Raw genomic sequence first — 23084 nt, 5'->3', positions numbered from 1 at the left:
TCGTCTCCGCTCCGGGCAACTTTTCTTTCCGGATAAAACTTCGCGGTATATCCCGCTTACCTTCTCTCCTTTTCTTTGTTTTCTTGCCCTTTTCCCTTCCTGACTTACCTTTCAAATTATGATTGTTCGAGGAATGTAAGAGGAATATTCTACCGAAAATGGCGTCTAGTCTTTCTACTAATAACACTATCGATGAAAAGCTTAATTTGAGATTTGGCAATTTATTCAAAAATAATTGTATAAGAAGACGACGAAAAATGCAAATATTATTTCATGAATACTGTCCCCCGACATAGCTTGTTTTAATCTATAATTTAACATTATGTACAATTTCTGGATGAGTTTTCATGCGATAGAGTTTAATTCCTGACTGATTATATGCCGCTGTTGATATATTGATAATCATGATATTATCGAGGAAAAAACAGATCTAGCTGGATCAAAATAATTGTGACAATTTATTACTTATAAGAAATTTTTATTTAAAAATGCCTTACATATTCTGGATATGCATGTATTAAACTACATTTAATATATTGTAGTGTTGTATTGGGACATATAAGACACATATTATTTTGAAATCGATATATCGCAATTTCGAAGGGCTTATTATGATTCATAAAATTATGGCTTGTCACTATTTTTTAATAGTCAAATTCCATAAAAGCTTCAAAATAAGCGACTTATGTATATGTATGTGTGTGACATATGTTTCATTTTTTTATAAAATTCTTAAATCTCTCAGATCCAATCTCATTATAATTACAAATGAAATAAAATTCTTTTATATATGCAATATATGTTGCAATATATGTTGCAATATATGTTTGGATACAATACGCATTTTTATTGGGAAAAAAAAACAGGTTTTTTCCAACAAGGATTAGATGATATGTATTTCTTGTAGTATTAGAAAATTAAAAATGCTAAACGCTAAACTATTCTTTTGACATTTTGTTGTGTTATAATTAAATTAGGACTTAATAGTTGCAACTAGGGTGAGATTATACATTGGGTAGTTACTAATGTTTTAGTTATTTATCTATTAGTTATATCTAAACCAAAACGCAACAGACTTCACCGCCTGTACAGTCAACCGTATCGTGGCTCAGGGTCTCAGAACACGAGTCCATGCAGATTCCACCATGGTGACGGCAATGAGTTCTGAATTCCGATTTAACTGTAATGGTAAAGAACTTATTAATTAAAAAAATTTATTGATTAATGATAAAGAAGAAACGCTCTTTCCGTAACAGGTCAAAGGAGTGACTTTTTCATAGGCTTTATTGCTACATAACAGGAAGAATCTTTAATGTTCTTTAACGATAATTTAGTCGTTTGTTCTAAAAATCAAGATATTGCTAGAAATTAATGAATGTCACAAAGTCACGAGAGTTCTTAAAAAATAAATTTTCGAGATATGAATCTGTGTTTATATGATAAAAGATGTCATTGGATGGAAATCAAGTAGAAATGAGAAATCACGCATACGGTGTTATACATCTCGACGCGTGAAAGTGTTATATAAATTAATTTGTCAGACGTTTTCGAAATTTATAATGTGACAAAGTGAATTCCATGAAAGTATGCTGACCTGCTGACCTGTATATCATATGTCGCGAAAATATTTATTAATTAACTAATATATTGTGGCGATTATCGCCATATACTTGGCCGGCGAAACAGTCGAATCGAAAGTAATGACGAGGTCGAAAAATAGCGAAAGACGTTAGATAGAAAAAACATAAATACAGGCAACAATAAACGGGAACGTTACAGGTATAATAACATCAAACCGAGCGAAATGTGACGAACGACTTCTCGAAGGACACAAGTCCGGAGAGGAGAAAGCGAGCGCGAGATCCCGGGACAGAGAGATGGGGATTCGACACTGACAATGAGTGAGACTCGCTAGAGTAAAGACGTACCTATCCGCGTGACTGTACGACTTAGAATATTTTGTGAGCGGTATGACTTAGAATATTTCGGAACTGTAACGACTAGAATATTTCTGTGATTAAAGACGATGTTAAGAAATAAATTGGAATGGACTTCAATAAACATATCCTTGCACGCACGATCTATTCCTAAAATATTTATTGCGCTTATTTATGCGAGAGGATTGACAATAATTGTACGTTAATATAATATAAAATATAAATATAAAAGATATTGGTTTTTAAATATCATATAAAAAATACACGATACTTTGATTCATCAATTTGATCGATGTGCAGAAGTCTCTAATGATATGATCTCTGTTTCTTTTTATAAATTTAATTTTATAAATTTTGTAAATTTAATTTTGTAAATATAGCGATGTGGTAATATTCTATAAAATGCGAACTTACCTACGCTGCAGCACAATGTACCCTGTTGCTGGCATAAAGTATCACTTTTTATCAATTGCTCGCACTTGTCAGGTACAATACAGTTCTCTTGAGGACATATTTCTTTCGCATTGGCATATTCTGAAAACAAATTCGTGATTTTGTTGAAATGCGCCTAAGATTCGAACATTTTCCTTTGCACCGATGATCAAAAACTATATATAGGTCAGGTATAAAAGGTATAACAGGATATTTTGAAAGCAAACATGTATTTTATGCATTAGTGCAGTCAAATAGTATTTCTGTCATACAAGGTTAAATATTAACTGTTTGGATTAGATAAAATTTTTGCTGTAGGTATAGAAAAACACACGCGATAGATAAGGATTCAAGGCCTAAAGAAATAAATTTACATAGCAAATTTTAATTTTAATTTATCTCAATATCTATACAAGCATCTAAAAAATAATGCTACGTAATGTATTTATCAGAAAAAATAGGTTAACTATCTCTTTTATACGATTAAAAAAACATAATGTTCTAAGAATGAAAGAAATATAATAGCAAAAAGAAATTATAAAAATAAAGGACAGTAACGAGACATTCGGGTAATTTAAATATCCATCTAAAGTAATAAAATTTTACATTTTAATTTTGATATTAAACAAAAAGTTTTGAATTAATGAAAAAAAAACTTTGTTAGCATTACAATTAAATAATAGTTTTGGAGTTCAGATAATATGATTTAGTGCGTATGAAATCAATCTTCCTCTTTTTAAATCTCATGTGTATAAAAATCTATGACACATTTATATTAGTGTTTCGAAAAAATATATTATTGTGTTATAATTTTTTATTTTATATAAAAGATGATCACTTACCAATGCAGAGTAGGACGGTCGCGAGAGCGACGAATATAAGCGTGCAGGACCTCATTTTTTCGGCGAGTAGAGGTGTCGGAGTAGCGTACGATTCTGACAGCCGGCGATTCAATGGTCTCACGTTCCCGGGATGCTACCATTATATGAACGCAGGCGATAGGCGTTACGAACGCACATACACACACGTTTGAGTAAATGGCACGCACACACGGCCGGAAAGACCCGTTGTAACGCGAGCTCACTTCATTTAGTTTTGCTATCTGTCTTTATCATTACGTGATGTCAGATAACGCTGATTCAAGCCTCTACAATTCGTCATTCAATAGATAATCACATATTCTTAGGATAGGTGGAGCTGTAACGACGCTTTGAGAGACTGACTCGTATCGCCGTTTATTAATTTGTTGACATTTTCACGAGTCTAATGACATATTTGGCTTTGAGAGATTTGAATTCATTTCTCGTGCGCTTATTGCATTTACTCCATTCGTAAAAAGAGGTACCAGCATCGCAATCTTTTAACACGTTTTTGCAATATATTGATAAGTCGACTGGAGATAACAAACGAAAGTTTGTTAAGTCAATTGTGTCATAGGGGAAAGAGTTCGTTGTAGTGCACAAAACGGTGTTTGCTATATAATTATGCAATATTGGACTTTAAACTAAAGCTTACATTTTCTCTTTCTTTAATCTTACTGCCGAATTTGTAATTTAACGATGTAGTATTATTCAACTTAATTAAATACATTTTAAGAAAAAAATGCAGCCATGTTTCTAGATATAAATTCATATTTGTGTCTCATATTTAACGCTAAAAATGCCCATTACATATATCTAATAAATATAAATAATTTTTTCTTTCTTATATTAATTGTAAATGCAAGGAAGCTATTTTTTTTACAGATGTTGTTTGCTTGATATACCAAGATTAAAATCACGATGGTTGATCATATCTTTAACACGTTAAACAAATATTTTTTGTAATATTAATCCGCGGATTTGCGGAACATCACATAACAAATTTATCAATCTCATTTATCAATCTTCTACGGGTCTCATTATCTAGTATCATCAAATGACATCAGAGATTATATATCAGAATTTTACTCGTGGAAATTTTTGCGCGTATTATGTGCAAAATTATAAAATTTAATTTATAGTAAGTACTATATAGCGTAATATATATAGTATGTAAATAATGAACATATCCTGTGCTGCTGCTCTAAATAATAATTTTAAATAATAATTAATTAATTACATCGGCAAATTCACCGTATCTTTATATCGCAGATAAAAATATGAATTAGTTATTTAAGGAGGTTGGTTATAGCGTCCCGCTGCGGGACAGGCGGCGCGGCAGGGGGAAAGCATGTAGGTTAGATTTTCGTCGCGTGAAATAAACGAATTTTAGCAAATAAATATGTGGAATGCATTCAATTACTGTTTCTTAAGGTCTAAAAAGAGTTGTTTGTACAATTGAAACCCAAATACGTTATTATCCACGTTGAAATGTGGAAATAATAAATGTGGTCCTGTTTTATTTTTACAATTTCTTGATAACTATAAAGACGAATTATTTCAGTCTTCGAGAAAGTTCTTCCTAAATATGTAAAGAATTATTTGCACCTATTTTCATTAAATTCTTATCATTTTTAATATGCTTTCAAGAGTTACGTTACAGGTTAGGTAACATTTTTGCTGTGTCGCCCGTGTATAAGAGAGAGACAAGAATATAACTTAATTAATTACTCGACAACCATGCAGACAATTATCTTCAACTTTGGCATGGACGAGAGATTTCCATAGACGAATATTTTCCATAAATTTGAACTAATTCTTATCAAATTGATTTGAGCAACCACCCTCCTTAATAAACAGGTAAAGAGGAAGCATCTGTAAAAACAGAGAAAAATTTTTAGAGTGTGCAAAATAGGAATATACCAGCTGTATATTACGTTACTGATTACAGGAGATTTTTTAATACATGGACATAATTTCAGAGCAAATTTAGTATGAAAAAATAATATAGTAAATCTTTATATAAACGTTTGTCTTATCTATTTCAGAGTTTAGTATATTTTACATTTGTTTTACAAAAAAGTACTTAAAATGATCATCTTGAAATTAAATATAAGTCGGCAAATAAATTATTATTAACCTTTCAAACTATTAGAAAATGTTTATCGTTATTTTCAACAACTTTTTTTCAAGATAGTGGTAGAATATGTTAATAACTATTAATATACATAATTAAGATGTTTCTACAAGTAAGAGAGCCGAAAAGATTTAAACTTCACAATTAAAAGATTAAAACTTAACCAAATCAGGTAATCAGATAAAATAGATTTTTCCATTACATCTTTCATCAGATGGATCAATTCAGATCAATTTATTATTGAAAAGATTGATTCATTATCAAGCACTCTACGAATAAGCACTCTACAAACGATTTTATCATCCATCGAGATTGATATCAACCTTGCTCTTTTTTACATAATCGACAAACAATTATAGCGATAAAGATTACCTGGAAACTTATTTAGTCCTTTTAAGTTTGTAAAGTAAGGGATAGGACGTTTGAACGTTTCTACTTTTTTTGTGAAAATTATTTATGAATCGAAAATATAGTAAAGATGATTATAACAGATATTATTTAATTGTAGAAATAAATAAGATTATTTTGTAGTAATAAAATAAATATACATATATATATATTAATTATGTCATTATTCTTTATCTCTTTATTAACATTTTTATTTTGTATTGCTATCGATACGCTCAAGCGTCCGTAATTTGAAATTCCAACAAACATATGGCGTTGTTTAAATTTTTATTAATTCCTTCCAAAGCACGATACTCATTGCTAGATGTTTTTAGCATCATTTTCTGTTTCTTAAATAAAAACGGTCGAAGATATGTTCACATTACGTCCTTGGAAAGAACATATTTGAGATCTACACCTCTTAGCGTAGTACAGCTTCAACTTAAACGAACGATGGAATAATAAGTACTTACTACTGATGGGCTTCGAATGTACAAGTTGACTAAGCCGAAATTTTTAGGGCGTAGTAAGACGGTAAGCTAATAAAATTATGTCACGCTAATATTTAATCGACTGAACTCCTAACTTCTTTTCAAATTGCGCGATTCTGTTTTTACGGATATTTTTGTTACATTTGAGCCAACTTCATTAATTTTGTTTAAGACTCAAAATAAAAATAAATTTATTAGCGCCATTTCCGTATATCGTCTGGCTTGCAGAAGAATTAGACATAATAATTTAAAGTATGGAGATGAAAGGAAAGAAAAAGCAGCCGTCGTGACACTTACTGCCGTAAAAATTTCCCATTTACCTAGCGTTAAAACCTAAATTTGTAGTATGTACAAATGGATAGACTTTATCAGTACTGAGCATAGTAGCGTACATTACACGTTATTAATATTAGAATACTGTACACGATAGCACTTTCGTGAGAATTAAAGATTCGTATTGACTAGAAAATGAAATCTTAATTAAACGTCCAGACAAAAGTGACGCGATTATACACTCGAGTTGAAGAGCGAAATTATCGATCTTGATTATCTGAAGAAAACAAACCTAACACTTATACGTCAATTATACATCTCTCTCCTCGTGCTCGTTTGGCATTCGCTCCGAGACGTCCGTTATCGCCATTGCTCTCGTCTGAAAAACAGATTACGCGCGATATAGAGTCCGCGGGGGATATCATTTCCGATCGCTACTGAGCTTTGCGCTCAGCGTGCCATTTTTCATTTGTCGAGTTTTTCTGCGCAAGGTAGGAGACACGAGATCTATGCGCCTCCGATACACATATGTCTAAAACTAACGATTGTACATTCTCTGGAGAATCTGATTTCGCGCGAGGCGTCATGCCGTCGGCTTTGTTCCTACTCGGAATATTTCCGACAACGTCGTTCACATCCCAGGGGATTCGCGCCATTCCGTATCACAGTTAATCAAGATTATTTATGCACCAGGTCGATAGTCCGCTATTATATTCTTCAGGAACATGTAGATATCCTTGAAAGTTGGTCGCGATGTTTCATCTCTTCTCCAGCATGAGCACATCATCCGATAGACCTCCTCCGGACACATCATTGGTTTCGGTAGAAATATCTAAAATACAGGTATTCGAAGTTAAACAGCAAATAATAAGCAAAAAGTTTTGTCGAACTTTTATTCGCGGCTTTTGTGAAGTACAAATATTTCAATTATATAATTACTCCGTGGAGTTATTTTTAATAAGTATACGACTACATGCAATATGTACGAAGTTGGATTGCGTAAGATTTGACTGATTTGTAATATATTAACATTCTATATTATCAAGCAAAATTTAATGATAAATCGATGGACTCGGAAATGATTAATTGATGAATAAAGTGATCAAATAAGATGCTTACTTGTAGCTCCGCTCCGTAATACATATGCTCGGCATTCTGAATAACTTGATCATTTGACAGATGTTGAAAGGGCTTTTCCCTAGCCAGACTCATTACCTCCCAGAGTGTCACGGCAAAAGACCATATGCTACTCGAACATGTATACCTATCCTGAAATTAAAATATTGTTGCTGTTTACTCTCGACACGCTACTAAGATTTATCACATATATAAATATATACATTTATTTCACAAAGTACGATTTTAATTTTATAGCAACAGATTCTTTAAAATTGAATCCGAAATCAACTTTTTTTAAATGAAAATGTTGAGCCTCGAATAATATTTGTTTTATAAATAATAGAAGAAATAGATTTCACGATTTTATGTGAAAAATTTGCTTTATTTGATTTTTAGTTTAAACTTTGTATGTGCGTTACAAAAATATTGGAAACCGGAATTAAATAGTAATCTTTTTCAATTTTCGTAAATTGATAAAAAAATCTATAATTACAATTAAGGATCTAAATTATAGTATAGAATATTGCGGCTTGAAAAAAAAAACATAAAATTTTAAATATACTTACCAATAAAATGCTTTCCCACGGTAACCATCTAATCGGCGCGGGTGGTCTACCTCCTATATCGCTGTAATCTTTCTTGTAAAGATCGCTGCACATGGCTATATCGGTCACTTTCACGGTGTAAGAACGACCTACCAGACAATTCCTAGCCGCCAAGTCCTTGTGCACCAGATTCTTCGATTCAAGGAATCTCATTCCCGATGCTATCTGTGTCCCCATATACAGTAGACAACTTTGACTAAAAACAGTCAAACAGATTATTTTATATACGAGAAATTTTTGTAAAGCAAGCAATGCAGATGATATTTAAGCTTAGTTAATTGTCAGATAAAGATCATTTCAAAGAAGATTTTACCTAAGAGCTTTTAGATTGCAGTTTGGCCTGAGCGTTCCCGTGAGCGGTACACTATATTGAAGATAATGAGCGAGATCACCGAGTTCCGTGTACTCGATGATCGTCCACGGCACTGGCTCGACAGTGCAGACCCCTAAAACACGTGCCACATTCGGGTCGGATAGACACGATAGAAATTGCACTTCCCTCATCTGGTCTACTGCGTTGTTAGTTCGAATGTCGCTGGTACACAGGGGTACGCGAGCAACGACTAATCTGGGAGCGCCAGATATGATCTCGTCTAGACCAACAGCTTCGCATATTATAGCCTGCAAATCGTACAAACAATACTTTCAGCATACATATGTCTAACGTGTGATAGGTATCGCGAATTTATTCAGTGATTTTTTTTTATCTTTTCCATTGGAATAATTCTTTATCTCAATGGCTATATTTTTCAAGTCGATATTTTGTTCAAGTCAAGTTTAAAGTTTGGCGATAGTAAATAATTGTCCTTATCAGTTCAAAAACATTCAAGAGATACGGATAAAAATATGTTGACAATGTTATTTATACATGTTCGAGAAATTGCACAGTATTGTCAGAAAGAAAAGCAAATATATATATCAGGATACATACATGTCGTTTAGATAAATATGTAAATTACATTTCGTCACCGCCCGCAGCTGCCATTAAGTGCGAGCGAAACGGTCACAACGCGCATCCGTCACAAGCTGCGGGCATATTTATACATGTATCTCAAGTGCGTAATTAATTAAGACCATACTTTCCCGTGGGTTTTTCTCTCGGTTTTTCTTTAATATTTAAATTCCTTTTTATTACGATATACGATACGTGTGAAGAAGATGCATATTTTGTAGCAATGGATGTCCACATACATAAGAAAGTAGAAACGTAACGTTTATTGAATAGCTTCTATTGTTTTTTGAATTGTTTTTTTTTGCATAACTTCAATTGGATTTTTACATATTACTTATATAATAGACGTTTTCGTAAGAGATATTGTACCTCTCCTATAGTTCTCGAGCCAAGTTTCTCTGTCGTTCGTAGGCACTGACGTGGTATATTGGTTGGCTCTATTTCCTTGCACTTGTACGGCTTGTTCATGCTGGGTGCGATGTTCCAACTGACGACAGGTGCTGGTATCTGTAATTGAGTAATTTTTTTTAAAACTTTTCGTGATTCTTCCCCATCTTCCTCTCGCTCTCAAAACAAGTTCTTTGCAACAAGATAGAGGAGTCGACGTAAATTGCGCTTTCATGTCGAAAAATTAAAGTTTGAAATAGCGGCAAGTTTGATTTCCCGTCCCGTGATGTACTTTTCCTTTGCCCTCGCGCGCGGCGCAATCAGTCAAATGCACCGACAAATTGTACGATATACAACTAATATGTACCTTGTGCTTCTCCTTTGGCGCTGTATGCCAGCGTTTCGAGTGAACCTGATCGACGTCCCTTTGGTGATTGGGCGTAACCGCGATATTGAGTTTCCTAGTTGGACTGCTATAACTTTGAAGGGTTCTGTAATGTTGGGAGTGACGAGCCGGCGAGTTAGTCGGCGACGAGGAACAGCTGGATGGACCGACCGCGGATTCCGGTCTTGCGTCTAGCCGTACATTCTCTTCCGAAACTTCTATGTTCTTGAAATCTTTCGGGGTCTCTGAAAAACGGCACCGTTGTTGTTCATTCTCCATTTTTCCCGATAGCAACGGCCATTTTTAGCATGGCAGCGCGTTATTATTAGTTGCGATTAGTATGACAATTAGCATGACACTAATGCTTACTCACCGGAATTGGCTACGATCGCATACGTGGATTTGTATTGGGGACTGACGAGCGGCGAATTAAATTGCTCCATCGTAAGTGACTCGTGCATACTGACGTCTTCCGGCATGTCAGGTGAAACGTGATTGGCAGTTTCCGCTGTCAGCATCCCACCGGGTGTTAGATTTAACAGAAGACCCTATAATAAATCGTAAAACTTCAGTTTATTTCAATTCATCTCAAGTTAGTTATTTCTGAATCTCGAATAAAACGTGATTTTTCTCTACCTTCATATTTATGGCAAAACCAAATGGATTTTTTAACACCGTCGGGGAACTCTGTAGTTTTTGTCGTCGATTTAAAAATAGGATGATGAAGAAGACCAGCAGGAGCAGCAGTATAATGGCAGTGAGGACACCTATCAGTACCTCCAGATATTCTTGGCCATCTCCTGGTGCTGTAACTATACAAATTTATAGGGATACACGGAATACGTGACATCATTGCTACATCGAACAACGTGACAAGATATATTTTTTGTTAGCACACATTTATCTATTTTCAAAAATTCGGACTATATTTTTCTCTCTAAACTAATGACTAGAATTTAAAAACTTTTTACGGAAAACTATTTTATTTTTCATAAAAGAAGCTAAATTCCCTTTCCTAACAACCGTTATTAATTTACATCGCAAAAACGGTGCTTATCCTTTGTCGTACACTGTCCGTGCCAAGTGTCCCGAAGCTACGGCAGGACGACTGCGCGGATTTTTTTGCAATGGAAAAAAATAAGTTCGTCGAAAGTGATGATCAAAATTGTTCGACGATTATTCTACGATCAAGTGCAGAATAGGCCAATAAAGATTTAAAAAACCGTAAAACCAAAACCGATCGAATGACTGTTAAAATGCCAATTTTGCACTTAATTCAAGAAAGAATCGCTGTACGAGTGCCAATGTGAATGAGGAAATAATCTGGATTTCAAATGACGTTTCCTCGGTCGTACAACGTATAGAAAAAGAAAATTGCCCCAAGAGAAGTGCAGAAACGCTTTTAATTCCCACTTTTATGCTCACGCGTACCTCCTTCGCTCGTGCTCCCATTTTCCTCGTTTCTTGCTCCTTTCGCGGTTTTATCCTTTGTTTTTGAGAGAACAACGGATAACGGTATTAAGAGAGAAAACTGTGTGCCGTGAAAACTGTGAATCCAGCATTATGCACATGTATAGCGTTTAAGTCTGTTAGTATCGTCTACTTTTTTTTCTTACAATTTTTGGTTTTGCTTTTTCAACGTGACGCATTTGTTTGCCTACATATCTACGGCCTATTATATTTTTTCGATCGAGCAATGACAGACAGCTTATCGTTGCTTACCGTTGCTTTATTTGCAACCGCACATCGAACCGGATTTCATATTTAGCGGATTTCATATCGCCCGTATTGGATGATAGGATTTTCGAGCGCTATTTTGGTGCGATGCTATTGCATCCGAATCGATTATTTTCGTCCGGCTCTCATATTTTTTTTTATTTATCTTGTTTAATTTCGTATTCCTTCGTTTATTTTGTTTAAGCCATTCACACGGAGATGGGTAGGTTGAAATTTTAAAGAAGCTACTTTTAGCAAAACTATTTCAAAAATGTTTTCAGTCTGTCACTAAAATAAAGCGGAAGATAAAAATATCTGCTCTTTGGTATCTGTCTTGTGTTTCTTTTATCATAAAAATTTTCGGAGTAGTACATTTAAAATTATCCCCTTTTTGATCTCATAAGCGAAACATTGGCCTAGTTTACACCGTGCGTTTAGGCCGCGACCTATACCTTATATTCAACCCAAACACGATAGGTCGCGACGATGTAAACAGTTGCGACCTCGCTTGGGTCAGGTCTCTTTTTCGCGTGCCCTGACCTAAATTAGGCCACATGACGTAACGCGTGTAAATGACGTAACGCGCAGGTGACCTAAAGATCGCCTAAAGTGCAGAGACTGTACCAATAGATACCAATAGATAATTTTTACCTATATTCGACCCAAAAGTATCATAGGTCTACATGGTGTAAACGTTTTATTTAGAAGCCTATTTTAGGTCAGGGCATAGGTCAGGTCGCGATCAGGTCGCACGGTGTAAACTAGGCCATTAGTGTCATAATATTCGTTTTAATATTCATGTACTGTTAATATTTGCGAGGTACAAATGTAAACGGATAATGTTTTAAGTGCGACAATAAACAGGAAGGTTTTTACATAGTTTTTAAACAATTTTATATAATGTATGCGTCTATGTATATCTTCTTTTATTTCCTCAAATGAATAATTACATTTGCCTCTTTATTTGCAGCTGACTATAGAGAAAATATCTGAAAATTGCGAGAGGAAGATGAAGAATTAAGTTCGGCATTTGCACAGTCTATCAGAGATATGTAATTACGGAGTCGACTGCTTTCTCTGCCCGGGCTTCTCTCTCTCTTGGCTGCCTTATTTCGCTCGTGCCTTTTATGACTCTAATCCTCTCGCTTCCGCTCTGTCGAATCAAATATTGACCAATCCGCATAATCGATCGCGCGAATATCGACACTTGAATTATGAAAGCGCTGTGCTTTCTTTAGTTTTCCCCACTCGTAAACTATGTAAAAAATTGCGTGCAAGAACTATAATATTAGGTACCAGCACGACCGACGGCCGCCGTTCTTTTGAATTCAGACCACCGTAAAGCGGACGCTCGGTTTACATGTTGTTTTTAGTTACTCTGTTTTTTACCCTTTGTCGCCCTTCCCTCGCGTCGTGGCCGTCTTTTTTAGCGCGCGCGTGCTGCATTTGCGCGGTCGGGCGATTTCGCGGCTGCTTTATTTAAGGACCCGTTCGCGTTTCCTTTATTTATAATGGAGAACCGGGAGAGTGCTCAGTCTATTTTTTTCGACTGGGGTAGGAGGATAGGATTCGCAGGCGGCGGGGTATATCAGAGAGCCGTAATTATGCCGTAGTAGTCGAGTATTCTTCCCAACATCCTCCCGCGTCCTCATTTATCTGCTGCACTTCCTGTTATCTGTATCTTCCTCGCTGTCCCCCCCCCCCCCTCCCACCGGTCTCTCTGTGTTATAAGTTTTTATCATTTTTTTATTCTCATTTCTCGTCCTCCTTTCGTAACGCAATTTACCTCTCCGTATTCACGCACGCTCCTCTATCTATTCCGGCGACAAATTATGTTCTATTTATTTCTTGTTCCAACGGTCGACGCGTGCACTTTTATCATACGTTTTGGGGCATATCGCGTGAAGGGAAAAAAGACCTAAAGTATTTATGTTCGTGGTTAGTATCGGAAAACTGTGGTTTAGATTAAAACTGCTATACATAGAAACACGGGTGTTTCCACTAAAAATACTTCAATATATCAACATAGAGTTTGCCGCCTACACATAATATGGTTGTCGATATTCCTTACTCTTCCATTTACTCTTCTTTGCGCCGCGGCTTTTAATTTTTCATCCGGATAGGCAATTTCTTTTGATTATACTCAATGATTCAAGTGGAAAATGCATATTTTTAATTTGTTTTGCGGCCCGGAAAATGCAGCGTAGGATTTGTTGTTGGCACAAACTATGAGATATACGTAATTATGTTAGAGTCGACCTTACTTTTCTCCTCCTGTTTTCTTTTCTTCTTGCCTCAAATGCGCTGCCTCTTAACCCGACTAATTGTTTACGTTACGAGAAAGTTGCTACGTGAATTATAAAGTGCAACCGCATCTCTTTCTCTGCTATGCCGGACAATGACTTTTCCTAATCGCATCTTCTTCTTGGCAAAGAATAACGGCCCTATTTCGCCAACAAAGTTAGCTGAATAAATGTCGCGCATTTTCAAAGTGGACTGAATACGTACGTTACGGAAAATTTAAAGATCACGCTATTTTAAATATTATATCTACATCAAAAACCAACATCGGACAGATTAAAACATATTATCAAGAATATAAGAAAATACTCATTTAAAATAATAATGTTATTACAACTCAAACATATTTTCTTATAAAATGAAATTCTTTACGGTATAAAATGTTCAATTAAGTTAATAGACTGTTATTGAATAATTAAATTTATTTAATGAGTAAAAACTTATCTCCATTATTGACTTTTTAATCGTTAATTAAGATTTAAATTTTCAAATGTAATTATAAGTTGAATGTAATTATGAGTTGATAAAAGAAACGTATAATATAATATTGCTAATAAATGTTAAAATGGAAGCGACGGGGCGAATAGAAGAAACGATCATTGCTTTTACTTGTAATTATTTATACAATAATGTGTCCAATAATTAGAGATGGAATCAACTTTATCAGATAGAGATGGAATCAACTTTATCAACTGGCTGGTTTAAAGTCGGAATTAAGTGATGTCTAAAATAAGCGCTTGTGTGCGAGTAAAGTATTATTACGTAACTAGGTGAGAGATGCTCAGGACTGGTGAGCAAATAAAACGTAAAATATTAAATGTAATATGAAGTACTCTTATGAATCTGGAGATGTCCTACTTACAGACATGGTACGGAGAAATAAAAATTTTCTAGTAGCCGATGCTTAATTAGAACGAGATTGATACGAATTAAATGCCACTCGGCAAGTTACTTACTCGTTTGTAAGTTGAGATCCACTTCGGGGTTGACTGGAATCTCCCGGTTGCTGAACTCGGACGCCGCTTCTTCCGTAGTGTTTTCGTAGGGATTTGCTGAAAGCGGAAAATAGCTGTAGCTAACTCGAATCCACATGGACAATTTCCAAGATTTATGAGTGAGATGTTTTTATACGCGAATTATTAAAAGGACAAAAGCTATTATAATATTTACTGTTTATATTTTGAAATCAGTTTTAGATATTAAAATCATATTTCATGAAATAGAAAAAGAGAAACGCGAATATAAGCGTTTTCACATAATTTCTGCGATAGCATTAAAAGTGAAGAATAGTAAAAAATTTTATGCCGGTTATTACCGCATGTTTCTGCAGCTGAAGAATATTACATACTTTGTGCGCGCATTCGCATAAAGATTTAAATGGAATTATCGTATGCGTTCGATATCGTTAACTCAAACGGCCATTAGTGCGATAAAATTAAAGAAATGTGGTCGTAGATATTTGAGACAAAGACGTGATGGTTATTAAGAGATAATTAAAGCCGGCGGACGCATGCGGAGCAGAGGGAGATAATTCATTGGATAATTATATAACTTCGTTCATTACAATATTTCTTGAAGCATTACGATCCGCGAATTACAGTCAAGTATGCGCTCATCTATATTTGCGCAAAAGTTTTCCTTGTCGTTCAGGTCAGTATTTAGGTCAGGGCAATATGCAAGATGTCCAAAGAAACCCGCGGGAAATCTAAAAGAAACGCGACAACATGTTTTTTCGTGGAATAAACATCGAAAGGGGTAATGTAAGAAACCAAATGCGAAAAGAAAAGATCCATCTCCGCTGGTGGAAAATGAGATACGGGAAGCTCACTTGCGTCGAATGTCACTTCGCCAATTATGATCCATCGTGCGGCGAAGTACAAATGCAATTTGAGAAGTCTTCCGCGCCGTCCGTGTAGACCGATCGAAACGTTCCGGGCGTTTTCCAGCACGACATCCGGTATATAGGAATAAGGCAAGAACTCGTCTTCGTAGGTCTCGCCATCGGTGCTGAACCATATCTCCGCCTTTGAAAATACCTATTGTGCAAATCAAACTCGCATTGAAATATGTATATGTATATGTTCCGGTTGAAGCTTAAAGTGAGCATCAAGAAAGATCCAATTTATTGTTTGTTAAATGTTCAAGTTATTTAGAAACAAAATTAACGCGAAAGATATTTTAAAGGGACTAAATTTTAAATAAAATACAACGCTATGAAAGAACAATAACAACTGTCGTATAATAAATATTAATATTATTCTGCTTCTAAATCTAAAATGCACAATAAGAGAAATAGAATAAATTTTATATGCTATTTCCGTATAAAAGAGGACAATGTCTGTCATATTACGAAAAAATGGAGACTCGCGATGCGCTTAAGCTTATTTTTATTGTGCAGTTACATTCGTTTTTATCGTGTGGTCAATGCACTTTGATACATAGGCAAAAACTCTTTTGTGTTGTAAACTGTATGAGGGCATTGACATCAAAGAAATGTACATACATGATAACTATCGCTATATAATCAGCAAATCGTTAATCATGTCATTTATGATACATTTTGCGGACTGATATCTACAAATGACATCTGTAATATAGAAGAGACAATATTTCTTGTCATGGATATTCCGTTTCATCTTCGTTTCATCTTCTATTTGATTGGCAGTTCATAATAATATCCAGCGCATTTATTTCGTTTTGACATACAGTTTGACCAAAAACAGTAATTATTTTTTAAATCCTGTTAACGGTATTGCTTTCAGTACAATTGATAGAATGTGTCTTGATAAATGTTTCAAATTTTGATCATGTCTCGAAAATGTTTCATCTGTTCGTACCGTGCGTCACGCTCTCGGTGCATTTAGTTCACGATTAGAAATTAAACAAAAAGATACGCAGGCAGCTTTCAAAATATGTTTAAATATTTCTCACGTCAATCAACAAAAATGTGCATTGTTATGAAATAAATGATTTATCTTATTATAGATAATCGTGATTAAATGTTTAATTTCTTCTGTTTTACACAAAGGAAGGATTTATGAAAGTACGTGAGTGGAAAATACGTTGCGCAAAAGTTGAGTTGAAGATTACCTGAACGTCCCGTGAGAAATAATTGTTGGTATAGATGTGTACCGCTTCGAAGACCATTATAGCTTCAAACTCGAAGATGAGCTCCACGAAGTTCTCTTGGAAAGTGTCACGAAGCCAGGCAACCCAACCCGTGCCTGCAGCCAACGGAGAAGGAACTTTCATACAAAACGCAATGAATTGCACTACTTTGCCGCGGTTCTCTATCGCAGCGCAAACAAATATATTATAATTGTTACGAAGGTTTATACGTGGTGGTAATTTCAGAGGTTTATTTTTTGTCGAAGGTAGAATGTGGAAGGATAAAGTTTCCGAAGAAATTTATAATCGCGAAAGACAAACTCTTTTTATTTCAATATCTCGCGATATTGTTACGAAACACGATTATATATAACGAAGTGAGAGCGATATTGTTACGAAACACGATTGCCTGACAATATTTTACTAGCAAAAATTACTATAAGATATCTTAAATGTTTCGCTCCCGCACGTGTTCACCCACCGATTACCTTTTCCATTTCCCATGTCCAGTCTGTAATTATCCGCGCCGACCTCGCCATCGATTAGACAACCTAAACCATCGGTCAGCAAGTTGTCCTGCTTTTTACCGTCGTACGAGATGTCACTAAACTCCGGTAGAGAAGCATCTGGTATAGTGTAGCTCATGACACCGCCTGAAACAGACGAAAGTTTTCGCGTGACGAAACTACTACTACTACTACTATTGTGTAAGAGTAGTTTTCTTTTAAAACACACTCGTCTCTCAAACTTCTACGTTACACCTGACTTTGTAGTACTATTAGCTCTGTTTTGTCTCTAGCTAGTACTTCTTTTCTTTTCTCTTATTTTTAAATAATTGCGTTGCTCTCAGATTTTCAAGTAAAAGTGTATAAAGTATAAAGGTAGTTTGTTGTAACAAACGAAAGCTTTTACTGAAATAGGAAATATCTCGGTGAAAAATAATTTCCGAAAATGTTTACGATGTCGCGTGCATCTTCAATCATGTATTTTTTTCTCATACAGACGTATCATTATTAATTATTATTATAACGGTTGAGAGTAAAAATTATTTCGTGAGTTTTCATATTATATCTCGCCGAAATTTACCGTGTATTTCGCAAACTGCAGCACTTTGCTCCAGTTCCTCGGATACACTTCGAAAATGAAGTGGCGTTGCTTAATAACATGCCGTGAAGGGCGGTGGCGGAGAAGGCGCTTAGTTAAAATTAATCAATTAAAATTAATTAAAACGACTTGGTCGGTGGCGGGCGGACGGCGCGGCGCGGCGTCCGCAAGGGACGGACGGCTGGATTTTCGTATAGCGAGGAAATTAATAACGGACCGCAAAAATGGCGCGGTGCGCCCACTTTGCCATGTCGTGTTCAAAATCGCTTAACTACTCTTAATATTTCACGGTATATACGGTCCGCGCGGCCGGCCGTCGTTGTCACGCGATGTGGTCAAGCCAGTTTTGGTCAACGTACCTTTGCCTGATTCCGTGTCACGTGGATGACGCCGAGGTAATAATTTTACTTAGAACAACGTAACGCCTCGTCGCCACGCGGTTGTTCTCTGCAACTGGCATCTACCACACACCGCACACAGGAACTGTACGATCGTACATAGTATACATATCAAAATAAGGGAGGCCGACCCCATTCTCGAATAAATGGTCGTCCCTTTAATCAAGATATTTGAGCGCGCTCCCAAGAAAAATAGAGAAAAATACGTAAGTTAAAGGGCGTGATAAGATTTTAGCGCACACGGCTCGCTATAAAGTATATTGCGTTCGTTAAAGAAAACATGCAGTTGGGATATGTAGATACGTTCGGAATTGTACGTGATGGTGCCGTGCAAAACAACGTTCGCAATAAGGGAATAAATGGCGAGTCAAATTAATCCGCAATTGAAGCAACCAAGTCACCTCGACTGGCGTGCCACTCTTTACGTGCTCGAGAATCGTTCGTGTAAACTGGTGAACATTTCAGCGATGTGTCGCTGATATTCCTGCCATTTTTTGAAGGTACGCATTAAAGGACGTCGTATTTCAGCACGCGTCAGAAACATTGCTCTTACAGGGACTCTACTCTGTAATCTGGCAATCCGCTAATCTAATCTACACTGGCAATCTCCGTCCCGTCTGCGGCTTGAAATTATTGCGAATTTTCATTGGAATTGTTAGAGCAATTTCCCAGCAGAGAGAGTGCAATTCTTAACAAGTCTCGCGTTAATATAACTTTTCGCAGGCACGTGTGAAGAAATATTAACGATTAGAATATAGACTCTATTATTAGCAGAGTGACTTTTATCTGTTGTACAGGTCAAAATATATAATTAATTTCTTATATATTATATTTAGTATACACGATGTCTTATAACTTCCGACTTTAATTTGAATATGATAGATCTTTTTATAAATAGCAACAATATCAAGGAAAATCGTTATTTACTTCACATTACCAATTTTTAACATTATTTATCTTTATAACAAGATCTCAAAATAAATTAAAGAATAATAATTCGATCAATTCGCGTCTCCCTTGAAATTAGTGAAAACTCTCTTTTTCTCAATCTGCAATTTAAGTTACGATCGCAAGCGTGTGATATTTTGTACAACGCTAAATTCGCCGCGTATAATTCTTCTTGGGATACAGATCGCTCGAACAACCATGGGTAACGTCGCGCTTTAATAAATGATACGTTGGTTCCACCGCGCTCTATCAACTGAGGCTTAGCACACTTGTATTCTGTCAGACCGCGAATGTCAATACCACGAGGACAATGTCGTGGATTCTGTATCGCGTTGACCGAGTAGGCCGTGTTGCCCGCGATCCGGGGGTAATCGTTCGTGTTCACCGGCTCGGGGCAGGGCATCAACGTTGTTTTAACCCGCTGCCGTGCACGGCCGCCATAAATCCGGCATACCCGCCCAGTCGGGCTCGATCTCACACGCTCCGAATACTTCTTATATATAACGCGAAAGCTCTCATGTCGCCGTTTTACCGGCTCCGCGCCGCAACGCTAGCCGTACATACGTCATCGCCCGAACATGTGCGGCCTCGTTGTTGTCGGACATTAGCGACCCAGAAAAATAATTCATGCAAATATTCCTTTCCTAGTCACAGAAGTTGATATTAAGGATGCGGACTTTGTCAGGATTATAGAAGTCTTCGGCTCCTGTAGTAGCTGTTTAATTGTCATCAATTGTTAATTATATATATATGCTATTTTAAGCGGTATAATCTACTCCGATAAACTTTTTCTTCTAAAGTTTAATATTAATCAATCAAAACGTTAATACATATGAGTTTTCGTGCTTAACGCTGAGCGTTTTCTTAATCATGATTAACTTGCTTTTCACATTTCGTACAGCAGAAATAACAATTTATACTTTACTTTAATAATGAAGGAGAAAACTGCTTTTTCTTTTAAAGTTTTTATGTGCTTTCCGTTTTACTTTGCTTTGTGTAATGTTACTGCTTGAGTTGATTGCACGGTTTCTTTTTCACGAAAAACACATGTCCTGACGATGCTTAGCTGTATTTCTGCTGTCAGCATTTAGCGAGAAATTCTCCATCGGACCTCTCTCTGTGTTTTATTATTATTTCAAGATAATATAGAAAAACATAATAAAAAGATACATATTCATACGTAGATAATCGATTAAACAAATATTAAGAATACATTGAACACATCTAAATATCGAGATTAAAAACTGTTTACTTAAATAGAGAATGAATTTTTATTTATTTATTTTTTTTGCTAAATATATTATAATCCGGTTAGTGAACGAATGCTTATTAGTACATATTGTTATCGTTTAATCTTTACAATCCTGCTCCTGACGCTTTGTTAGAATTTATATAAAATTATGTCTTGAGTTTAGGGGCCCGGTAAAGTAACCTAGACGAGAAAAGAAACTGTATGCAAATTTATGTAAATAGCATTGTGATGTAGCGCACAGCATGTTTGTTATACATAACGCACGCACCTGTATATAAATTATGAGAATGGTTTCGTATGCGTCACGAATACTTAACATTCGTTACTTTGTTAGATCAAAACTGGCGACGCGGAAAGAAAATAAATTGAAATGTTATAGCATACTCAAGATTTTTATCACATTTCAAGCGAAAACTGAAGATATCAGAGAAACTTGGACTAATATATACAAAGATATTAGAAAAAATCAAGAGAATTACGAGATTATTCTTGTATCTTTTTTTAATATGGTTTATCATTTCAATCTTGAAATTACATAATAAAAAGAATTATTTTATAGATAATTAATATCATTAATTATAATTAAGTATCAATGAAAATAGTAATAAAGATAATATAGTTCTTTTTATTTATATATCGTTCTCTTTTTTTGTTTATTCTCAACTTTCTCGAGGAGGTGTTTATGCATTGATAATAACACTCGAGAAAATCGAGAGAAGTCGGGGAAAATTTCAAATTTTCTCCACGAGACTGTTATTGCCTCAGCGTATATATACTGCACGAGCGCTAACAGTGCATTGATTATATAAGGGACATTAAGTACTGGAACTAGGTTGAAAACAAATGTACGAAGCCGACCTATGGAATGAGATCGTCCGTATAACGCTGTTACGAACGTTAATGGGATCTAGCACTGTAGTTAGAGTCAACGGCACCCTGCTTTCGCGTAGCCGTCTCAACAGCGTCTCGGCAAATTGAATGAAATTGCAATTTGGAAATTAATCGTCAGGTGTCCACTCGAGCAACATTGTCGTGTCATCCTCGCGTAGCCATGTGCAACGTCATTGCATACATGGTCTCGATCTCGAATACATATTCGCGATTTTGAATGTTTCTAATTAAATTGATGCGCCATATAAGCATGATGTTGAAACGAGAAATGTATTTATGGATTATTTAATGTCATTTTCGTTTTGTTCGTCGTGCTTATTGATTTGTTAGCGACGCATACACTCATATTTTAGCACTCACGAGTTAGTAATAATATTCGATGCGAATAATGTCAGTTATGTCATTTTCAATGATAATTTGATTACATAATATCCAAATGAGTTTGTTGTGAATAGCAATCGGTATACGCAAAAGTTTACCTGACGGGAGATGATGGCTAATGAAAACGTTTGCTTATCCGCGTAAGAGAATTTTCGATGAACATATTATTGACAACTGTCATCATCGCGCCAATTGTCTCTAAAATTACTCAGTTTATTTTATGAAAGATATATTATAAAACATGTTTATTTAAATAATATAAGTAAAATTGTATATGTATATAACTTTATTTTATCTATACTCTCAAAATATTAGATGCAATTAAAATTATGATATTAAAAACTAAAGAAACAAGTGATTTTTTGTGCAACGATAAATTGTATAGAAAAGTAAATTAAATTTTTTTATATTATATTATATTTTTATTTTAAATAAAACACGAAGTTTTATTTCTGAGAAAATCAATTTTGAAAATTAGAATATTAATAATAAATTGTTTAATTTTAAAAGTGCAAAATAGTTTGAATTGTAGACCTTCTTCATACTTACTCGTGTCTCGGCATCCTTTGAGTTCGATGCGAAGGCAAACCGTACGTCTGTGCTCCGAGTGTGGTAAGATCCGGATTTGACTGGCGAAGATAGGTGGAATCAAATTGTGCGATACAACGGTGGAGGTGTCGCTATTGCCGGCTAAAACCTACGGATTAGTGTCGTGCATATTAATAAAATAGTATGAAGACTGAAGAAATGAAAGAGCGACTTTTCACATGTCAATTAACGTGAGGCTCGACATTTGACTAACGACATCGTCACTTAAAACAAGGAAGTTTTTTTTTATTTAATATTGAATGACGAGAAAGAGATGGATTTTTTTTTCAAGTGACTGTAAGTTTAATGATATGACTATTATTGCGAGAACCATACAGCATTAATGCGATTTAATGGTAATGGGCATTTCGCCCGGAAATTTCCCAGTACTTATTATGGACATCTCAATTTTGAAATCAGTTAATATAATAC

At 35.3% G+C, this 23084-nt stretch overlaps 2 protein-coding genes across 6 annotated transcripts in view; both read right to left on the bottom strand.

Annotated features, from left to right (window-relative positions):
- Positions 1-457: 457 nt before the first annotated feature.
- Positions 458-3379, bottom strand: LOC139773766 (uncharacterized). The gene is made up of 3 exons (XM_071708478.1): positions 3212-3379; positions 2352-2471; positions 458-1180 (listed from the first exon to the last, which is right to left on the bottom strand). Exons 1-3 carry the CDS (start codon positions 3264-3266, stop codon positions 1056-1058), a joined length of 300 nt encoding a protein of 99 aa, XP_071564579.1. The 5' UTR covers positions 3267-3379; the 3' UTR covers positions 458-1055.
- Positions 3380-6024: 2645 nt separating this feature from the next.
- Positions 6025-23084, bottom strand: part of LOC139773765 (discoidin domain-containing receptor 2) — a 113513-nt gene continuing 96453 nt past the window's right edge. For 4 of the 5 annotated variants that reach the window (XM_071708473.1, XM_071708472.1, XM_071708475.1 and 1 more), the window contains 13 exons: positions 22614-22761; positions 17579-17743; positions 17073-17206; positions 15811-16018; positions 14939-15034; positions 10602-10777; positions 10339-10513; positions 9948-10210; positions 9563-9700; positions 8555-8862; positions 8203-8437; positions 7637-7786; positions 6025-7349 (listed from right to left, as the gene is read on the bottom strand). In XM_071708473.1, the coding sequence (XP_071564574.1) occupies positions 7200-7349; positions 7637-7786; positions 8203-8437; positions 8555-8862; positions 9563-9700; positions 9948-10210; positions 10339-10513; positions 10602-10777; positions 14939-15034; positions 15811-16018; positions 17073-17206; positions 17579-17743; positions 22614-22761 (2346 nt within the window). In that variant the 3' untranslated portion in view covers positions 6025-7199. The remainder of the gene's footprint in view (positions 7350-7636; positions 7787-8202; positions 8438-8554; positions 8863-9562; positions 9701-9947; positions 10211-10338; positions 10514-10601; positions 10778-14938; positions 15035-15810; positions 16019-17072; positions 17207-17578; positions 17744-22613; positions 22762-23084) is intronic. The other variant, XM_071708474.1, reaches the window with a different exon arrangement.

This window comes from Temnothorax nylanderi, unplaced genomic scaffold (genome assembly GCF_030848795.1).
Source record: "Temnothorax nylanderi isolate EJ_2023f unplaced genomic scaffold, tnyl_v1.0 TNYL_tig0068_pilon, whole genome shotgun sequence".
Lineage (NCBI taxonomy): Eukaryota > Metazoa > Arthropoda > Insecta > Hymenoptera > Formicidae > Temnothorax > Temnothorax nylanderi.
Note: the sequence above shows the minus strand (reverse complement) of the source record. Positions and strands in the feature narration are given on the sequence as shown.